Raw genomic sequence first — 17,194 nt, forward strand, 5'->3', positions numbered from 1 at the left:
TTGGTTCATCAGAAAACACAGAAAGGATCTTTTTTACTCTAAGATTGGTATCTGAAATCAAGAGATTCAAGCTATGTTTTTGGGTGGCAGTCTTTGAGACTGTTTTCTTGCTGGTAAAATGGAGGCAATTATAGTATAAACGTGACATATCAGGGTTAAATTGGATACTGCCTCTAGAAAAATTTATAAAGCAGTTTTTATTAGTCTAGTTCATTTTCCTCTATTCATTATTCTGCATATATTAAGAGATCATAAATATTGTTGAATTTGTTGAAAATGAACTGATATAGTGAAGAATTAACTGATACTGACATTTTCTTTGATTTGTCTCTCATTTTTAGGACCATAGCCATACTCCATGGATTGTGATCGTAGCTAAATATTTAGCACAGTGGTATAGTGAAGTATGTCCTTTTTTCAAAAAGAAATTCTATATGTGACTATGTTTTCAATTTATTACTAAAGATTTCCTTGGAGGGCAATGGGAGAATAATTTTTTCCCTATAGGATTATAGGGTAAATGGATACTTTTAAAATTTAAATCTAGCAGTTCCTCTTTTGATATTGGTATTTATTAATAAAATGAAATTTGAATAAATGTCATGATGAAACTGGCAGTGGGGAATGAATGTAGATAAATGGCCCATGGTTTCTGTTTTCTGTCAGGTGAGCCTCAGATTTCACTTAGGTATATATTTGTTGATGAAATCTCATGTAGCAAATGGGGGAAACTTTGGACTCTCAATTTCCATATTTTGAGTTTTTATAACTAGATTTTTAAAATTTTTAACCAATTTAGACAAATGGACGAATACCTAAAACGTATAAAGAAAAAGAGGACTTCAGAGATTTGATTAGACAAGGTAATATTATGGGATGTGATTAAGTATTGTATAAAGTTTGAAAAGAAAATTGCTTAAAGCAAATGTTTATTGGATTTCTTTTAACAACTTTGTCAGATGATGCCATCTTGAGCTTTTATTTTACTTATCCTCTGGTGAGATTAAAGAGCCACTCCTTGTATAGTTGTAAGAAGAACTATCGATGAACCATGCTTCTTCTTAAGGTTCATTATTCTGATCTTCCCTGCAGAATCTGACAAGGTTATTTCTATAATGTTGGGGGAATAGAGGAGTGAGAAGAAAAGGGCATTTGTTTGCTAACAATTTCCTATTTTAATAGGAATTCTAAAGAATGAAAATGGGGCTCCAGAAGATGAAGAGAATTTTGAAGAAGCTATTAAAAATGTGAACACAGCACTAAATATAACTCAGGTATTAGAAGACTTGCTGAAGGATTTATATAAGCAAGTTGTTTTCTGAAGTCTTCAGATGTGAAATAGTTGATTATAATGATTTATTTATTTATTTATTTTCTGAGACAGAGTTTCGCTTTGTCACCCAGGGTAGAGTGCAGTGGTGTCATCATAGCTCACTGTAACCTCAAACTCCTGGGGTCAAGCGATCCTGCTGCCTCAGCCTCCTGAGTAGCTGGGACTATAGTCAAGCATCACCATGATTGCCTATTTTTTTCTATTTTTAGTAGAGATGGCGTCTCGCTTTTGCTCAGGCTGGTCTCAAACTCTTAGCCTCAAGTGATCCTCCTGCCTTGGCCTCCCAGAGTGCTAGGATTACAGGCATGAACAACCACACTCAGCCTATTTAAGTTAATATTTCCTAAATGTATAGTTATAAATAAATATCTCTGATATAAAATAGCTTGAATCTTATTTTACGATTCTGTGTTGTCCCTGTTAAAATGATGTCAGTGCTTCAACATATGATAGTGATTCAATAATATATAGACATTATTTAAAGTACGTGATTTGTGAATAGTAACAGCTTGGGGGTAGAAATTATATAATGAAGGTGATATTTTGCAGGTCCAAAATGGTGTTGCCTGAAAAGTTAAATTTTGTTACCCTGCATTTGCTTCTGACAGTAATTATTTGGATATAATGGAAGGTGTTCTTAATGACGTTATATACTTTAACAATTGTTTGGAGGATAACTCAGATGCTTTTTGTTGTTAAAGTCTGACCAGTGGGTTGTGGGAGAGCTTTGGAATAACATACCTGATAGTTTAAGTTAGAATTTTCTTATGATTTAAAACAGCAACAGTGCTGCCTTTCAAGTTAGGAAAACACTTAAACTATCATTACCAGCTTTTTGGAGACAATGAGGCGGTGTTGCTAAGTGATTAAAAGTATGTGCTTTGTGAATCAATTTTCTGGGGTGATGAAAATTTTCTGTATTTCTATAGTTAGATGATGGTTAAAAATACAAATGTATAGTTATCAAAATGCATTGAATTGTACATTTAAGGTCTGTGCATTTCACTGAATATAAAATTTACCCCAATTAAAACCAAGGTTCTAGTGGTTGGGGGACAGTAAACTAAACATATAAATGTACCAGTTGCTGTGAACAAAATTAGAGCAGAGCAAAGAGGTAGGGCATGATGGGGAAGAGGGGGTCTGGGGTTGGGAGGCAGTTTTAGATAGGGGGCTGAGGAGACTCCCAAAGAGATCTGCTTAAGCAGAAGCCTAAGCGAAGTGACTTGCAGGTATCTGGTGGAAGAGCTTTTGACGCTGAGGAAGCACACGTGCAAAGGCCCTGACACGGGATGAAGCTTGACCTTTGTTCAAGGATCAGTAAGAAAGCCAGTGTGATTGGAGTGAAGAGAAAAGCGGGGAAAGTGGTGGGAGGGCTTTGAACTTGGAGAGGCAGAAAGGGCCAGACCATAACAGGGCCTTGCATGCGGCCACTGAAGCATTTTGAGCAGGGGAGTGGAATGATCCACTTAGTATTCTAAAAGATTATTCTGACACTTGTAAGGAGAATAGAATGTAGGGGACTGGGAGTGGAAGGAGAGAGACCAGTTAGGAGGTTACCACTGAGAAATTTCTTTTTCCCACACAACAGTAGAATCAAAGCCTACAATTAGTAGAGTTTTTATTAATGTATGATGATCTTGTTAGCAATAAAATTACTTAATTTAACTACTTCGTTTTTGTCAGTGTGGTTGTCTCAACAGTCACTAAAGGGTGTGAGGGTTTCAAATTTTGGACAAAATAGAAGACTATGAAGGACTACAAATCTGGCTTGGTATTAGGGTCTATAACTATATAAAACGATTTACTTGGGCTCCTTCTTTACTTCATTTATGATATAAGAGAATAGATTTTTAATGCTAACAACAGTGGGCAGGGGAGGACTTTCCTCCATTCTTTGTTTCCCCATCAAATCTTCATATGGTGCTGATTCTAAATAAGACTTTAAACAAATGAGAAGTTTATGTTTGACTACAATTTGAGAATTCAAAGAACTTATTTGAAGAGAGAGCATTGAAAATAAAGATGCGGGCTGGGTGCGGCGGCTCACGCCTGTAATCCTAGCACTCTGGGAGGCTGAGGCAGGTGGATCGTTTGAGCTCAGGAGTTCAAGACCAGCCTGAGCAAGAGCGAGACCCCATCTCTACTAAAAATAGAAAGAAAATTAGCTGGACAACTAAAAAATATATAGAAAAAATTAGCCGGGCATGGTGGCGTGTGCCTATAGTCCCAGCTACTCGGGAGGCTGAGGCAGGAGGATTGCTTGAGCCCAGGAGATTGAGGTTGCCGTGAGCTAGGATGACACCACGGCACTCTAGTCTTGGTAACAGAATGAGACTCTCTCAAAAAAAAAGAAAAGAAAAGATGCACAAATTCTTAATACTGTATAACTAAATGTTTTATGTTCCTTGTTAGATCCCAAGCAGTATTGAAGATATATTTAATGATGATTGCTGCATAAATATCACCAAACAGGTAACAACAACAAAAGTAAAAATAGTGCTGCCCAAACCTTTGGGTCAAAATAAAATGCCACATAATTTTAATTTTTTCCTGTTCTTTTAGACTCCATCATTTTGGATTTTAGCTCGTGCCTTAAAGGAATTTGTGGCCAAAGAGGGTCAAGGAAATTTACCTGTTCGAGGTACAATTCCTGACATGATTGCAGATTCGAGCAAATATATAAAACTTCAAAACGTGTAAGTCACTGTTTTTAAACTGTATAACAGACAAAATCTTACATTAAGAGATAAGCATCTTATCACCCTATCAGAAATCAAATGAAAGTTTATTATAACCTTATTGCTTTAAAAATAAGCTAAAGAACTTAGGGAACAGATTTTTTTTTGGGGGGGGGATAGATTTTTGTTTTTTTAGGTTCTAAGCAAAATTGAGTGGAAAGTAGAGAGAGTTACTGTATATCCCCAGGAGGCAGATTTTTTCTTTCGTATTTCATGATAAAACTTAACATTTGATCACTTACTCTGTGCTATGAACTATTCTATATATTAACTAATTTAATGTATATATATAAGCTTCACAACAGCCCTGGGAGAGAGTTACTGTTATTGTCCCCATTTTACAGGTGAGGAAACTGAGGCTTAGAAAAGGTAACTTATTCAGTGCCAGATAATGGCAGAACCAAGATTTGAACCCTATGAAACCCAGCTCCAGAGCCTATACTCTTAGCCATGGCCCTATACTTCCTTTTATTTGTAACTTAAAACTATGAAGGCTTTAGGGTTTTTTTTTTTTTTAGTCAGTGGTGTGATCATAGCTCACTGCAACCTTGAACACCTGGGCTCAGGCAGTCGTCCCTCCTCAGCCTCCTGAGTAGCTGGGACTAGAGGCACATGCTACCATGCCTGGCTAATTTTTTTATTTTTTAATATATATATTTGTAGAGACAGGAGTGTCACCATGTTGCCAGGCTGGTTTCAAAAACTCCTGGCCTCAAGTGATCCTCCTGCCTTGGCCTCCCAAAGTGCTGGGATTATAGGCATGAGCCACTGTACCCAGCCAGGCTTTAGTTTTGATGAATTTTTTTATCATCAACATAATTTTTAGAGTTTATGACTATAGATAGATATCTGCTATGCAGGTATCGCTAACTTGAACCCAGACAGACTGTTGTAGTGATGGGTCTCAATGGATATTACCTCTGTGTCGTTGGGGCATGGTGCTGATGGATCCAGGGCTGTCGGCTTGGTTTCCTCAGGGGCCAAATAATGTCACAGAGATCTCTGTTCCCCAGGCAGATTGTACTCTTCATCGCCATCACCATCTAAAGAATCTTGGTTTGTCGTCCGAGCCTGAGTTCAACTACATAACACTTGGAAAAGGAGAGCTGGCTGTGGTGGCTTGCACCCATAATCCCAGCTACTCAGAAGGCTGAGGTGGGAGGATTGCTTGAGCCCAGGAGTTTGAGACCAGCTTGAGCAACATAGTGAGCCTCCACATCTTTAAAACAAACAAAAAAACTTGGGAAAGGTCAATTGAGGATAGAAATATGACCTTACTTGGGAGGTCAGATTAAACACTGATCATTTGTAGAGGATGAAATGTAAATATACCGAAAGAGAAGTTTTATGTGAATTTGGAGATGGACAGTTTTAATTTAACTTTCCTCAGACTTGACTTCAAGGAGATAAGCTGTGGTCTTCAGTAGGCTTCTCTAACAGAGGATCTGAGAAAATATGTTACTGAGGAACACAACTTACCTCCTTGAATTTCCTTCCTTTTCATGAAAAAATACAGGTCTGACAACATATGAAATGTGCAAATGGCAAGGAAATGCTACCAGCAGCACCTATGAGTGGCTGGGACTCTTTCCAGTGTTGGTGAGAGACTCGGAGCCCACTAAAACCCAGGCTCCCTCTAGCGGCACCCAACTTAAAAACTGCTCTCCTAGAGGGATACATGTTGTCAGACCTGTATTTTTTCATGAAAAGGAAGGAAATTTTTTATTTCATGGTGATGATTTCAATGTTGCTAATTTTAAAATTTGTTAATAATAGCTTTTTGTTCTTTTCCAGTTACCGTGAGAAAGCAAAGAAAGATGCTGCTGCTGTGGGTAATCACGTTGCCAAATTGTTGCAGTCCATCGGCCAGGTAAGCTGCTGGGCACACTGTGCCTTTGACGGCACGCCTCCATCCAGGCCTGAGCACATAACTCCATCCAGAAAGTGTTTAGAGATAGAGGGCATGGCACTGATTCTGTGCTGCTTTAGCGGAAGCCCTCGCTTGCCTGCCTAATGGGAAGGCAAGGTGTTTTTAAAGTGCTCTCCGAGCTCTTGGAGAAAGCCTCCCCATCTCACAGTGATTGGCTTTGTGCTGCACCCTCCGTTAATCTTCTCTTTTAAACTGGAGCAAAACCTGCATTTATCTCTTTACAGGCACCAGAGTCCATTTCAGAGAAAGAATTAAAATTACTCTGTAAGTCCCTTTGAATTAATTTCCTTGTTTTGCTTGATAAAAATGTGCCACAGGGAATGTTCCCAGGAATTTTAAATGGTTGAAATTTTAAATGTTCTATTGTCTAAATGATATAGAGATACATAATTATTGGGTAAGGTTTTTTTCTCTCATAGTATCATGAATGGAGAAAGTATTTTAAGACTGGGTCAGAGGTACAGCATACTTACCTATGGCAATGCTAAAAAGGCATGAAGGTCAATTAATTGAAAGTTGTCATTAATACAGAATTGTTTTCAGCTTTTAAATTTTAAGTAATTTGGGAAATTTTTTTGTCTCAAGACTTTGCGTGTGAAGTTTTAAGTCATATATACATTTACAATATTGGTTTAAATATTCATTTTGATCTGTATTAAATGGCTATAAGAATTTTACTGTCTAGTTTCAGAGTAGTTAGGCTCCTTACAGTCTTCTTAGTAACTCCTCAGTAAGCCAAAAGCATTTTCTTTTATTTAAGAGTCAGTTTCAGAATAATAAAAAAATCTATTTTACATGCCATCTGAAGATTTTTTCCCTGTAGCTACTCTACTGCCCCTAGTTCTTGTAGAATTTTATAGTTTGCATGCTCCCCCTCCTTGAAATAACATTTATCCAAGCTTTCCATTTCATGACTTTTCCATAATGCCTGTTTAGGCTCAGTTATAGGGTTTTGTTCCACTACTAATCTTGAACCTTGTTTCTGCATTAGTGTTTGTTCTGTTAGATTATATGATACCAAGGCCGGACGCGGTGGCTCACGCCTGTAATCCTAGCACTCTGGGAAGCCGAGGCGGGAGGATTGTTTGAGCTCAGGAGTTCGAGACCAGCCTGAGCAAGAGCGAGACCCTGTCTCTACTTAAAAAAAAAAAAAAAAAAAAAAATAGAAATTAGCCGGAAAACTAAAAATATATAGAAAAAATTAGCCGGGCATGGTGGCACATGCCTGTAGTCCCAGCTACTTGGGAGGCTGAGGCAGAAGGATTGCCTGAGCCCAGGAGTTCGAGGTTGCTGGGAGCTAGGCTGACGCCATGGCACTCTAGCCTGGGCAACAGAGTGAGACTCTTGTCTCAAAAAAAAAAAAAGATGATATGATACCAAATTAAAAGTTAGATATTGGTTATTTGAGGGATTATTATTTTGTTCTGTCTACTTTGGGATATGTTTGAAAATTTCCATAATACAAAGTTTTGGTTTTTTTTTTTTTTTTGAGACAAAGTCTCACTGTGTTGCCCGGGCTAGAGTGAGTGCCGTGGCGTCAGCCTAGCTCACAGCAACCTCGAACCCCGGGGCTCAAGCGATCCTCCTGCCTCAGCCTCCTGGGTAGCTGGGACTACAGGCATGCGCCACCATGCCCGGCTAATTTTTTCTATATATTTTTAGTTGTCCAATTAATTTATTTCTATTTTTAGTAGAGACGGGGTCTCGCTCTTGCTCAGGCTGGTTTCGAACTCCTGAGCTCAAACAATCCGCCCGCCTCGGCCTTCCAGAGAGCTAGGATTACAGGCGTGAGCCACTGCGCCCGGCCCAAAGTTTTTTTTAAAAAAAAAAATCCTTAAATGTATACCAAGAGCACAATATATCACATTCTTTCCTTTAGGACTACTTATCCATAATAATGATGAATACTAATATTGAGCCATATCAGGCATTGTGCTAGTTATACAGTTTATACAGTTGTCACATTTGATCCACAGACCGACTCTAAAAGGTAAACAGTATTATCCCCATTTTACACTTGAAAACTGATTGTCACAGAGGTGCCATCACCTTCTACTCAGTGCTGAACTGGTTATAGTGTCACAGATACGAATTTAAGGTGACTTGTGCTCTAGTGCCTTCTCTGCAAACCATTAGAGCCAAATAGAAGACATTTCTTCACATTCCCATGTCTGTGAAGGGTATACACAAAATTTCCTATTCTAAAGTGACCTGTGATTCTGAATATTCACCTGTCACAACCATAAATTCCATAACGTCTTTCCTGTGTTCAGGCAGCAATTCTGCATTTCTTCGAGTGGTAAGATGTCGATCCTTAGCTGAAGAATATGGTTTGGATACGGTTAACAAGGATGAAATTAGTAAGTATACTAGCCATCTGATGCTAAGTTAATTTTAATTAATTTAAAAGATATGAAAATATTTTGTGTATATTAGTGTTGAGTATATAGTGATAATATAAAAGATAATGTAAACATTTATACTCTAATTTTATTCTGTGAATATATCTAAGTAATTATGATTTATGTATTATAAAAATATGTACTTAAAATCATATTTTGGTCATTGTGTCTGTTGTATCATGTGTATAAATGTTAAAGTCAGCATCTTCCTACTTTAGTAGAAATTGTGTGACTCCAGCTAATAGTCCATAGGACCACTGGATTATATTTTAATGTATCTCTTATTTTGTTATTATTTACTATTTTCTATTTTATCATGACAAACATATTTAAAGTTTGTGGTAACATTGTCTTATATCCTGAAACTTGAGTATATAGTAAATTCATACCTTTGTTGTTTATATGTTGTGGTGACTTACCCAAATCATACTGAATTTGTTTTTCCTTTCAGTTTCCAGCATGGACAATCCAGATAATGAAATAGTGTTGTACTTAATGTTACGGGCTGTTGATAGATTTCATAAACAACATGGTAGATATCCAGGTAAGAATAGCAATTGAATTACCAAATATAATAAAATCTTGAATAAACATTTAAATTGAATTGAATGTTAAGGTGTTCTCAGGGTGTCTGTGCTTGAATTTCACATTGTAAACAAATTACATGTAGTTCTCCCCAGAGAGGCACTACCATTTGTTTTTTAAGTAACTGTCTGCAACTAGTATTTTGTTCTAAACTATTGCAGGGGAATGTTGGTTGAATGCTTACAGAAGGATTCAAGCTTTTTTTTCTGTCAGTTCCCATAGCTTGTTACTAAAACTCACACTGGGTATAATTTAGTTGAATAGGAAAGCCACAAGAAGTATGCTAGTGACTTCTGAACTCAGAGCTCTGATGATGTAGAGATTTCTTTGTATAGTATCTATTTTTTATCATCTGTACATGTAGTCATTGGAGAATTGGCATAATCTCAAAGATATGTGATTGCTCAGAATATCTTTATTCTTGATTATAGTTTTAATTTTGCAGGATTATTGCATAGCAACACATTCTAGGGGTGTCATAAAACCTATTGTGCCAACTGATGAAGTACGTCCCCAGAGTTTATAGTCTTAATGAACAAGCTTACCAGAAGGAAAAAAAGGAATAAACACCAAATGTATATTGCTTAATTTGTATTATTAGTATTTGATTAGAAGGTATTTTGATTGTGTATTATAGAACAAACCACCTCAAAACTTAGTGGTTTAAAAAAATAATTTATCCTTGTGATTTTGTGGATTGACTGGCAGTTAGGTAGCTCTCATTGAGGAGTAGGGATTTCATGCAGTTGCATAATGACTGGGGCTGGAGTCATTCTGAAGGCTTGACTTAGACATCCAAGAAGACGTTTCCACTCACGTGACTGGCATCTTAGGATAGTGGGAACAGCTGGAGGCTGATCAGGTGTGTCTCTTCACATGGATAGCTTGGACTTCCTTTTAACATGCCAGTATTAGGGTAGACTTCTTTCGTGGTAGCTGGCTCCTCCAGAGTTAACATTCCAAAAGACCGAGGTGGAAGGTACAAGGTTTTTTATGTCCTAGCTTTGGAAGTCACACAGCATCACTTACGTTGTGTTCTATTGGTTTTTTAGGGCCAGTTTAGATTAAGAATGGGGGGCATTACACGAGGGCCTGAAGGGGATGTTTACTGGGGAGTAATTGTGGGAGACTTTAAACCTCGGTTCCGATCCAAGCTATATCACTTACTATCTCTGTGGCCTTGCGTAAGTCACTAGTTTCCTCCACGTCTCAGTTATCTCACTTATGGAGTGGCCCTAATAGTATCTACTCTTGGATTGTAAGGGTTAAATATACAATGTATGAAAAGCACTTACCACACTGCCTAGCACCTTGTAAGTGCTTGGTAAAGGGTAGGTAGTACTATTATGAGGAAGAGTAGTGATAGTAGTTTTTAAACCAGAGGGGTTAAAAAACGATTTTTTTTTTTCTTGTAATACCTGAATATCGTGTTAATTTTATTTTTCCTTCCAGTAGTAATAATAGCTTACCTTTGGAGACATTACAGTTTAATCATTAAGAATTGCCTGGGCTTATATCCTAATTTTGCTATTTATGAGTTAAATAATTTTGGCTTACCTTAGTTTTGTGGTCTGTGAAATGGGGATAATTGTTCCCACATCATAGGGGTGTTGTGAGGATTAAATTAATATATATAAGGAAGCTGGGTGCAGTGGCTCACAACTATAGTCCCAGCTACTGGAGAGGCTGAGGTAGAAGGATTGCTTGAGACCAGGAGTTCAAGATCAGTCTGGGGGACATAGTGACCCTGTCTCTTAAATATATATAGTAATACTTAGAACAATGTCCAGCATCTATTAATGCTCAGTAAATGTTACCTATTATTATAGCTTTATGTCCTCAGTGTCATTTAGTCTGTTAGAAATGGACAATAAAGACCATAATTTTTTTGTTTTTTAGAGATGGGGTTGCACTCTGTCACCCAGGCTGGAGCGCAGAGGTGCAATCGTAGCTCACTTTAACCTCAAACTTCTAAGACCATTAATCTGTATAAAGGGTATAAATAGGATATTCCTTTTCATTCAGCTCTTTTATCAAATAATTATTGAGCACTAACTATGTGCCAGATACTCTCCTAGACACTGGGTATGAAGCAGTGGACAAAGACTTATCAAACTTGAATTTTTACTAGGTTTTAGTTGGTCTCTTTGTTTATAAGTTTGTGATATTTCCATATATTTGTCTCATACTTCCATTATTTTTGTCTTTAGTTTCATACCTGTTTTGACTACAACACCTGAAACTGGATTAAATAAAGGAAGTAGCCATAATTTTGAATGACATTTATTTTAATGAAAATTTATATTTTTAGGGGTGTCTAACTATCAAGTTGAAGATGATATAGGAAAGTTGAAGTCTTGTCTCACTGGCTTCCTTCAAGAATATGGTTTGTCCGTAATGGTGAAAGATGATTATGTCCATGAATTGTAAGTATCTTTTAGGGCACATAAGAGAGATACCCTGCCTATCCTAAGGCTAATCTAAATGCATGTCTCCATCCTTTCTTGTAGTTGCCGATATGGAGCTGCTGAGCCACACACCATTGCTGCATTCTTGGGGGGTGAGTTCCATACCCAAGAAGACTGTCAGCTGTTGTTACATAGTACAGTTACTATTTTAATATAAGGTTTTGTTGTCTTGGCTATTTTAGCTGTTTTAATTAGGTCAGTGAAGCAGGATGTTATATTAAGTTTAAGATTATTCAGTAGCCCCCATACTGTTCTCCCTGCCTTCCATCTCTCCCACTGCCATCCATCTTAAACTCTTGAAGAGTCATTAATCCTTCTAAAGTATAACTCTGACTGTGTCCCTCAGCTAACCCTCTGCCCCACCAGTACATATATACACCCTACAACAGGCCTCAGAAAACAAGTCCAGGGACCTTAGCTTGACATTGAAGACCTTGTGTTCTGATTCCACTCATCCTTTCTAGCCTTGGTTTTATCAAGTTACTTGGTTTTCCCCCAGAAATGCCCATTGATTTCCTGCTCCTAGATCTTTGCTCCTCTGGATCCATTTGCCTTAAAAACCTCTATTTCCTACATGTTGAAAACCTACCTGTTCTTCAAGGCCTAATTCAAAAATACCATCTTTCATAAAAACTTCCTTTACCTCCCTCCCTTACTTGGCTTCCTCCTTGTCTTAGTCAGGGGTGCTATAACAGAATACCATATACTTACGAACAACAGAAATTTATTTTTCACTATTCTGGAGGCTAGAAGTCTGCAGGGTGCTCCTGTGGTCAGGGTTTCATGAGAGCTTACTTCCTGGTTCAGAGACAGCTCTCTTCTTACTGTGTCCTCACGTGGTGGAATAAATGACAAGAGAACTTGCTGGGGCCTCTTTTATAAGGGCACTAATCCCATTCATGAGGGCTCTACCCTCATGATCTAAGTATCTACCAAAAGCTGCACCTCCTAATACTATCACATTGACCAGGGTTAGAATTTCAACGTAGGAATTTTGGGAGGACACAAACATTCAGTCCATAATACCTCTCCAAAAATATTACTCTCCTGCCTTTGATGTCTCATACACTGAGCTATTTGCTTGTGACATTTTCCTTCTAAGTCATTAATGTTTTGAAGGCAGATCCAGGTCTGATTAATATTCAGAGTGTTCAAGATATAAATGAATGATACAGACCTAAGAAAACTACCTTGTAAGCAAATCCAAATTAAAGCCTGATTCTGGAAAATTTATTTTAAATTTTAGAGACTAAAACCAAGTCTCTTTTGCCGAAATAGCAAAATAAACTGCCAATTCACAGAAAAGGGCAAGTTATTTAATATTATTTATTCATATTCAGTGCAGATTCTAAGAAGAGACACAGCCAAAGAGGTTGGATGACTGCATGTCTTGCCTATATGAGAAAAAAAGTATAAATTGAAGGTTTTTTTACTTCATTTTGCACAATGCCATTATATCCCCTCACTTCAAGGCACCTCTGCGGCTCCCAATGAGGCCATCCTTGACTCCTCTATTTAAAAGTGAGCCCCTTATCTTTCGTATTCATATCACCCTTTTTCTCCTTAGCACTTTTGGTCAATTGAAATACTATACATTTTATTTGTTTCTCTCTCTCACTGCTAAAAAGTAGCACGAGGGTGAATAGATTTCTTTTTTCTTCTACTATATCCTTAGTGCCTAGGACAATATCTGGTGCATAGTTGAGTCTCAAATTTTGTTAATGAGTATTTGGGAAAGAGAAAGCTTCAAGTTACAAAAGATGCAGAATTTTTTTTCTTGGTAATTTTTTGCTTTTTCTTTTGTTTGTTTTGAGTAGGTTTAGCAGTCTAGCAGTATTTAATATAGATCCTTTCTTCTAAGTTACAAATACATTTATATATTTCTCTTTTATTATAAAAGTAAAACAGACATAAGGTAAAATTCAAATGCAGCAAAGGGGTGTCCTTTGAGAATCTTTTATGCCAGTGTGTATCCTTTAAAAAGTTTGATCAACCATACTACTATTTAGATTTCCTTCAATAACATAGTTATAGAGAATTGTAGTCTTTTATTTTTGTTTGACTCGGCAGCAGTCCCCAACCTTTTTGGCACCAGCAACCGGTTTCATGGAAGACAGTTTTTCCACAGACCTGGAGAGGGATGGTTTCCAGATGATTCAAGCACATTACATTTATTGTGCAGTCAAACCTGTCTGCTAATGATAAATCTGTATTTGCAACCACTCCCCAGCACTAGCATCACCACCTCAGCTCCACCTTAGATCATTAGGCTTTAGATTCTCAGAAGGAGCACACAACCTAGATCCCTCACAAGTGCAGTTTACAGTAGGGTTCCACCTCCTATGAGAATCTAATGCCACCACTATCTGACAGGAGGTGGAACTTATGTGGTGACGCAAGTGCTGTAAATACAGATGAAGCTTCACTGGCTGGCTTGCCGGCTGCTCACCTCCTGCTGTGTGGTGGGGTTCCTAATGGGCCACTGACCAGTATTGGTCCTCTGCCTGGGGGGTTGGGGACTGCAGCAGTAAGGTAACTGTGTCTGTTGTGGATTACTATCAAACACCTTTGATTTGGGAAAGAAAAGATTTCTTTCATTGAATTAAGTATTTTTATATAGCTCTTGAAATTTACTCTTCAAAGTTTTGCTTTTCTTTTTTTCCTTGCAGGAGCTGCTGCTCAAGAGGTTATCAAAATAATCACCAAACAATTTGTAATTTTTAATAATACTTACATTTATAGTGGCATGTCACAAACTTCTGCAACTTTCCAGTTGTAGGGTAAGCACCCTGTGTAGCTTATTGATTGAAAATATACTTGCCTTCAGGTTGTGCTTTAGTCTGTAAAATTCTGCTAAAGGAGAGCTGCTAAATTGTTTCCTTAATAAACATTTTTTTCATTTGTAATAATGTAGTCTTGTTCTTTAGTGGGGAGGGGGAAAAGAAGCAGTCATTTTCGCAGAGAATAAAAGCAGTCCATTTCTCACTGAGTTCATTAATACTGGCTTGCCATTTCAAAGTTACTTAATCATAGAAACCTCTTATGTTTCATTAGAAATAGCTTAAAAATTTTTTCTTACCATCTTAATGAATTTAAGTCATGTGTAGATTTTAGCTGTGGACATTTTAGGACCATCATTACTTGTTAAAACGAATAGAATCTAAAAAGACAAATATTTTCGGATGTGTAGTTTTACCGGAAAACAAGACCATCCCCTTGTATGGGGTGTTATCTTAACTTAGGTTTTGCTGCCTACATCTACTTCTTCAAATTTTATGGGGTCATTCCATCCAGTTTACATACTCTAAAATTTCATTTTAAAGAATAATCACATTGGACTAATAGCATTCACCAGCATATCAGAGGACCAAAAAACTAACAAGTAGACACAAACCGAGTGAAAATCCAGAAGTGGGGACAGTGCCCAGTTTCGAGTGGATTTATTTATGGCTGAGGAACGTGTTGCATGACTCTCAGTACCTTAATGCTCCTCAACTGGCTGCTCCTCAGTCTATGAGGCCAGTGTCCCCTAAGCAAGAGCTTGTTAGATTTGCCAAGAGTGTGCTTCACAAGGATTTTTCTTTTTTGGACCCTGATGAGTCAAGCCCTTCCCTGGCTGTTCTTCAGTGTATGAACTGACCTTTCCCACCGCAGGCACTGCCCTTCCTCTCCCAGCATTCCTGTGGGGTGAATTTTTATTATGGAGGAGGCAAGGGACAGGACCGTCAAGACAAGGCTAGGCCTTGGCCCTACTTGACACACCCAGGAGCCCTGGTCCTTTGGTTTAGGCAGGGGGAAGTACACCCGGACTGAACTGAGGCCACCTGGTGTGGAAGGCTGGCTGCATCTGTGGGGCCGGGGTATCCATCATTGGGAGGCCCAACACAAGGCAAAAAGGGCTCGCGCAGGGGACAGGGTGAAATGCGTTAGGAAGGTTCGGGGAGAGGGGTGAGGGACGGGCTGGGGTCTCCCACGCTGCGCGGCCCACACGTGCCTCGAGGCCACCGTCCCGGAGCTGGATGGAGCCTTGTCATCCCCCGGAGCAAACTCTGGGGCGAACGCCCTCGGAGGGAAGGAGGCCTCGAAAACCGGGGGCGGTGAGATTACATTTCCCCTTCAAATTGTGACTTCCCTCCACCTCAAGACCCTTGGAAACGTCGGGGACCAGAGGTCCCAGCTAAGACACCGCGTGGGGGCTTGCGTTCCGACCGGAAGTCCCGCACCAGCCGCACGGAAGTGAGCCCGATCCGCTGGGCCGGAAACCCTGTCAGGCGTCGTGCTAGGTGAGCGGCGAGGAAGAAAGGGCGGGCACCTGGCTTGGCGCGCTCCGGCTTGAGGGTAAAGGCCGCGGCCTCTGCTCCCACGCGTTCGTCGCTGCCTTAGCTTCACCCGGGAACTCCGACCGCCGCCTCCCAGGAGGCGGGTTGCGGTTGGCCTGCCCAAGTCCGCCCTCGCAGCGGCTAGGATGCCTTACCGCTCCTCCGGCCCTTTCTTAACTTTCCCCACGTGAGGGGATGCGTTGAGCTTGGGGAACGGGGGCTTCCCGAGCAGATACCAGACCCCGTCTGCAGTCCTCACTGCCCTTGGTGGGGAGAGAGAATTGTCACATGCCATTTAGTCAGCCGTCTAGAGCCTGGCTGTTCTCGACCCCTGTTGCCCTTGCGAATCCCCGGGTGTCTCCCCAGGTGATTTTGATGTGTGGAAGGGGCGGAAACCACAGGTGAAGTAACTTCTCAGAGCGGGGGTGTTCCGACGTCACCCGCGCGGGGAGAGCCTGTTGAGTGGCTGATTGCTCCGGCCGCTGAATCGCGGGCCTCCGGACGGACCCGCGCCCTGGCCCCTCGCAGGTCTTGAGAACCCTGGCCGAGGAGAGTCTGGGGGGACCACCTGAGCTTCTCGAAAGGAGTTCTTGCTCTTTAGGTGAGCCACGCCATGCCGTTACTGGGCAGAAGTTGAGGAAGTAGGGCGCAGTTGGCCTTCCTCTTGGGAAAGATGGTGTGTTTGTTACCTTGTAGGGTAAGGCGGTGGGATTTATGCTCCAATCTCTTGACTCCGGGGGTGTTAATATTGTAGAGAGAACTGACTCCTGGTACCCTCACTGCGTTTTCTGGGACCCGAATGACTGTTATTTCTCAATCCATTGAAACTATTGTAACAAAATTTGCCCTTTCTCCCTTGCCTTTCCTAGTTTAAAGGACTTTATAATTACAAGCTGGGTATATATTGTCAACAATTTAGTGGTGACAAGAATTAGTGGTGGGATTTTCAGTCCCTCCAGCCTTGCACAGAAGCAGTTTATCGTTCTGAAACTTTGGGGTAATATTTAAATTTCAAAAAGCTCTTGATATTAATGTTTTCTAGGTCAGGTAAAAGAATAATGTCTAGCTAGTTTTCTTACTGAAATTTGAATTAGAGTTAACAGTACTGTTTTGGGGAGTAGACGAGGTAAAACCTGTAAGTGAGATAGGCTTCTTTCTGTTATCTGCAAAAAATCCTTGTGTTTTTACCTGTAAGAATACAGTAAAGAAAAAGAATATAAAAAAGACAAAGGAGGAAAAGAAGGTAGTGTGCGTGTCAGTTTCAATTTACGACATTTGGTTTTAAAAGGTATAAATTATCTTTCTTTTAAAAATTAAGTTAAGGCTGGGCGCGGTGGCTCACGCCTGTAATCCTAGCTCTCTGGGAGGCTGAGGCGGATTGTTTGAGCTCAGGAGTTCGAGACCAGCCTGAGCAAG

The 17,194-nt window shown here is 39.6% G+C and overlaps 1 protein-coding gene across 1 annotated transcript in view; it reads left to right on the forward strand.

Moving 5' to 3' along the window:
- NAE1 (NEDD8 activating enzyme E1 subunit 1) overlaps positions 1–14,365 on the forward strand; it is a 25,074-nt gene extending 10,709 nt beyond the window's left edge. The window contains exons 7-18 of the mRNA XM_012660460.1: positions 342–404; positions 800–863; positions 1,183–1,274; positions 3,749–3,808; positions 3,899–4,032; positions 5,869–5,944; positions 6,229–6,268; positions 8,278–8,364; positions 8,858–8,950; positions 11,303–11,417; positions 11,502–11,551; positions 14,129–14,365. Coding sequence (XP_012515914.1) covers positions 342–404; positions 800–863; positions 1,183–1,274; positions 3,749–3,808; positions 3,899–4,032; positions 5,869–5,944; positions 6,229–6,268; positions 8,278–8,364; positions 8,858–8,950; positions 11,303–11,417; positions 11,502–11,551; positions 14,129–14,238 — 984 coding nt within the window. The 3' untranslated portion in view covers positions 14,239–14,365. The remainder of the gene's footprint in view (positions 1–341; positions 405–799; positions 864–1,182; positions 1,275–3,748; positions 3,809–3,898; positions 4,033–5,868; positions 5,945–6,228; positions 6,269–8,277; positions 8,365–8,857; positions 8,951–11,302; positions 11,418–11,501; positions 11,552–14,128) is intronic.
- The last annotated feature ends 2,829 nt before the right edge of the window (positions 14,366–17,194 follow it).

Source organism: Propithecus coquereli, unplaced genomic scaffold, assembly GCF_000956105.1.
Source record: "Propithecus coquereli isolate 6110/MARCELLA unplaced genomic scaffold, Pcoq_1.0 Scaffold67, whole genome shotgun sequence".
NCBI classification, from domain to species: domain Eukaryota; kingdom Metazoa; phylum Chordata; class Mammalia; order Primates; family Indriidae; genus Propithecus; species Propithecus coquereli.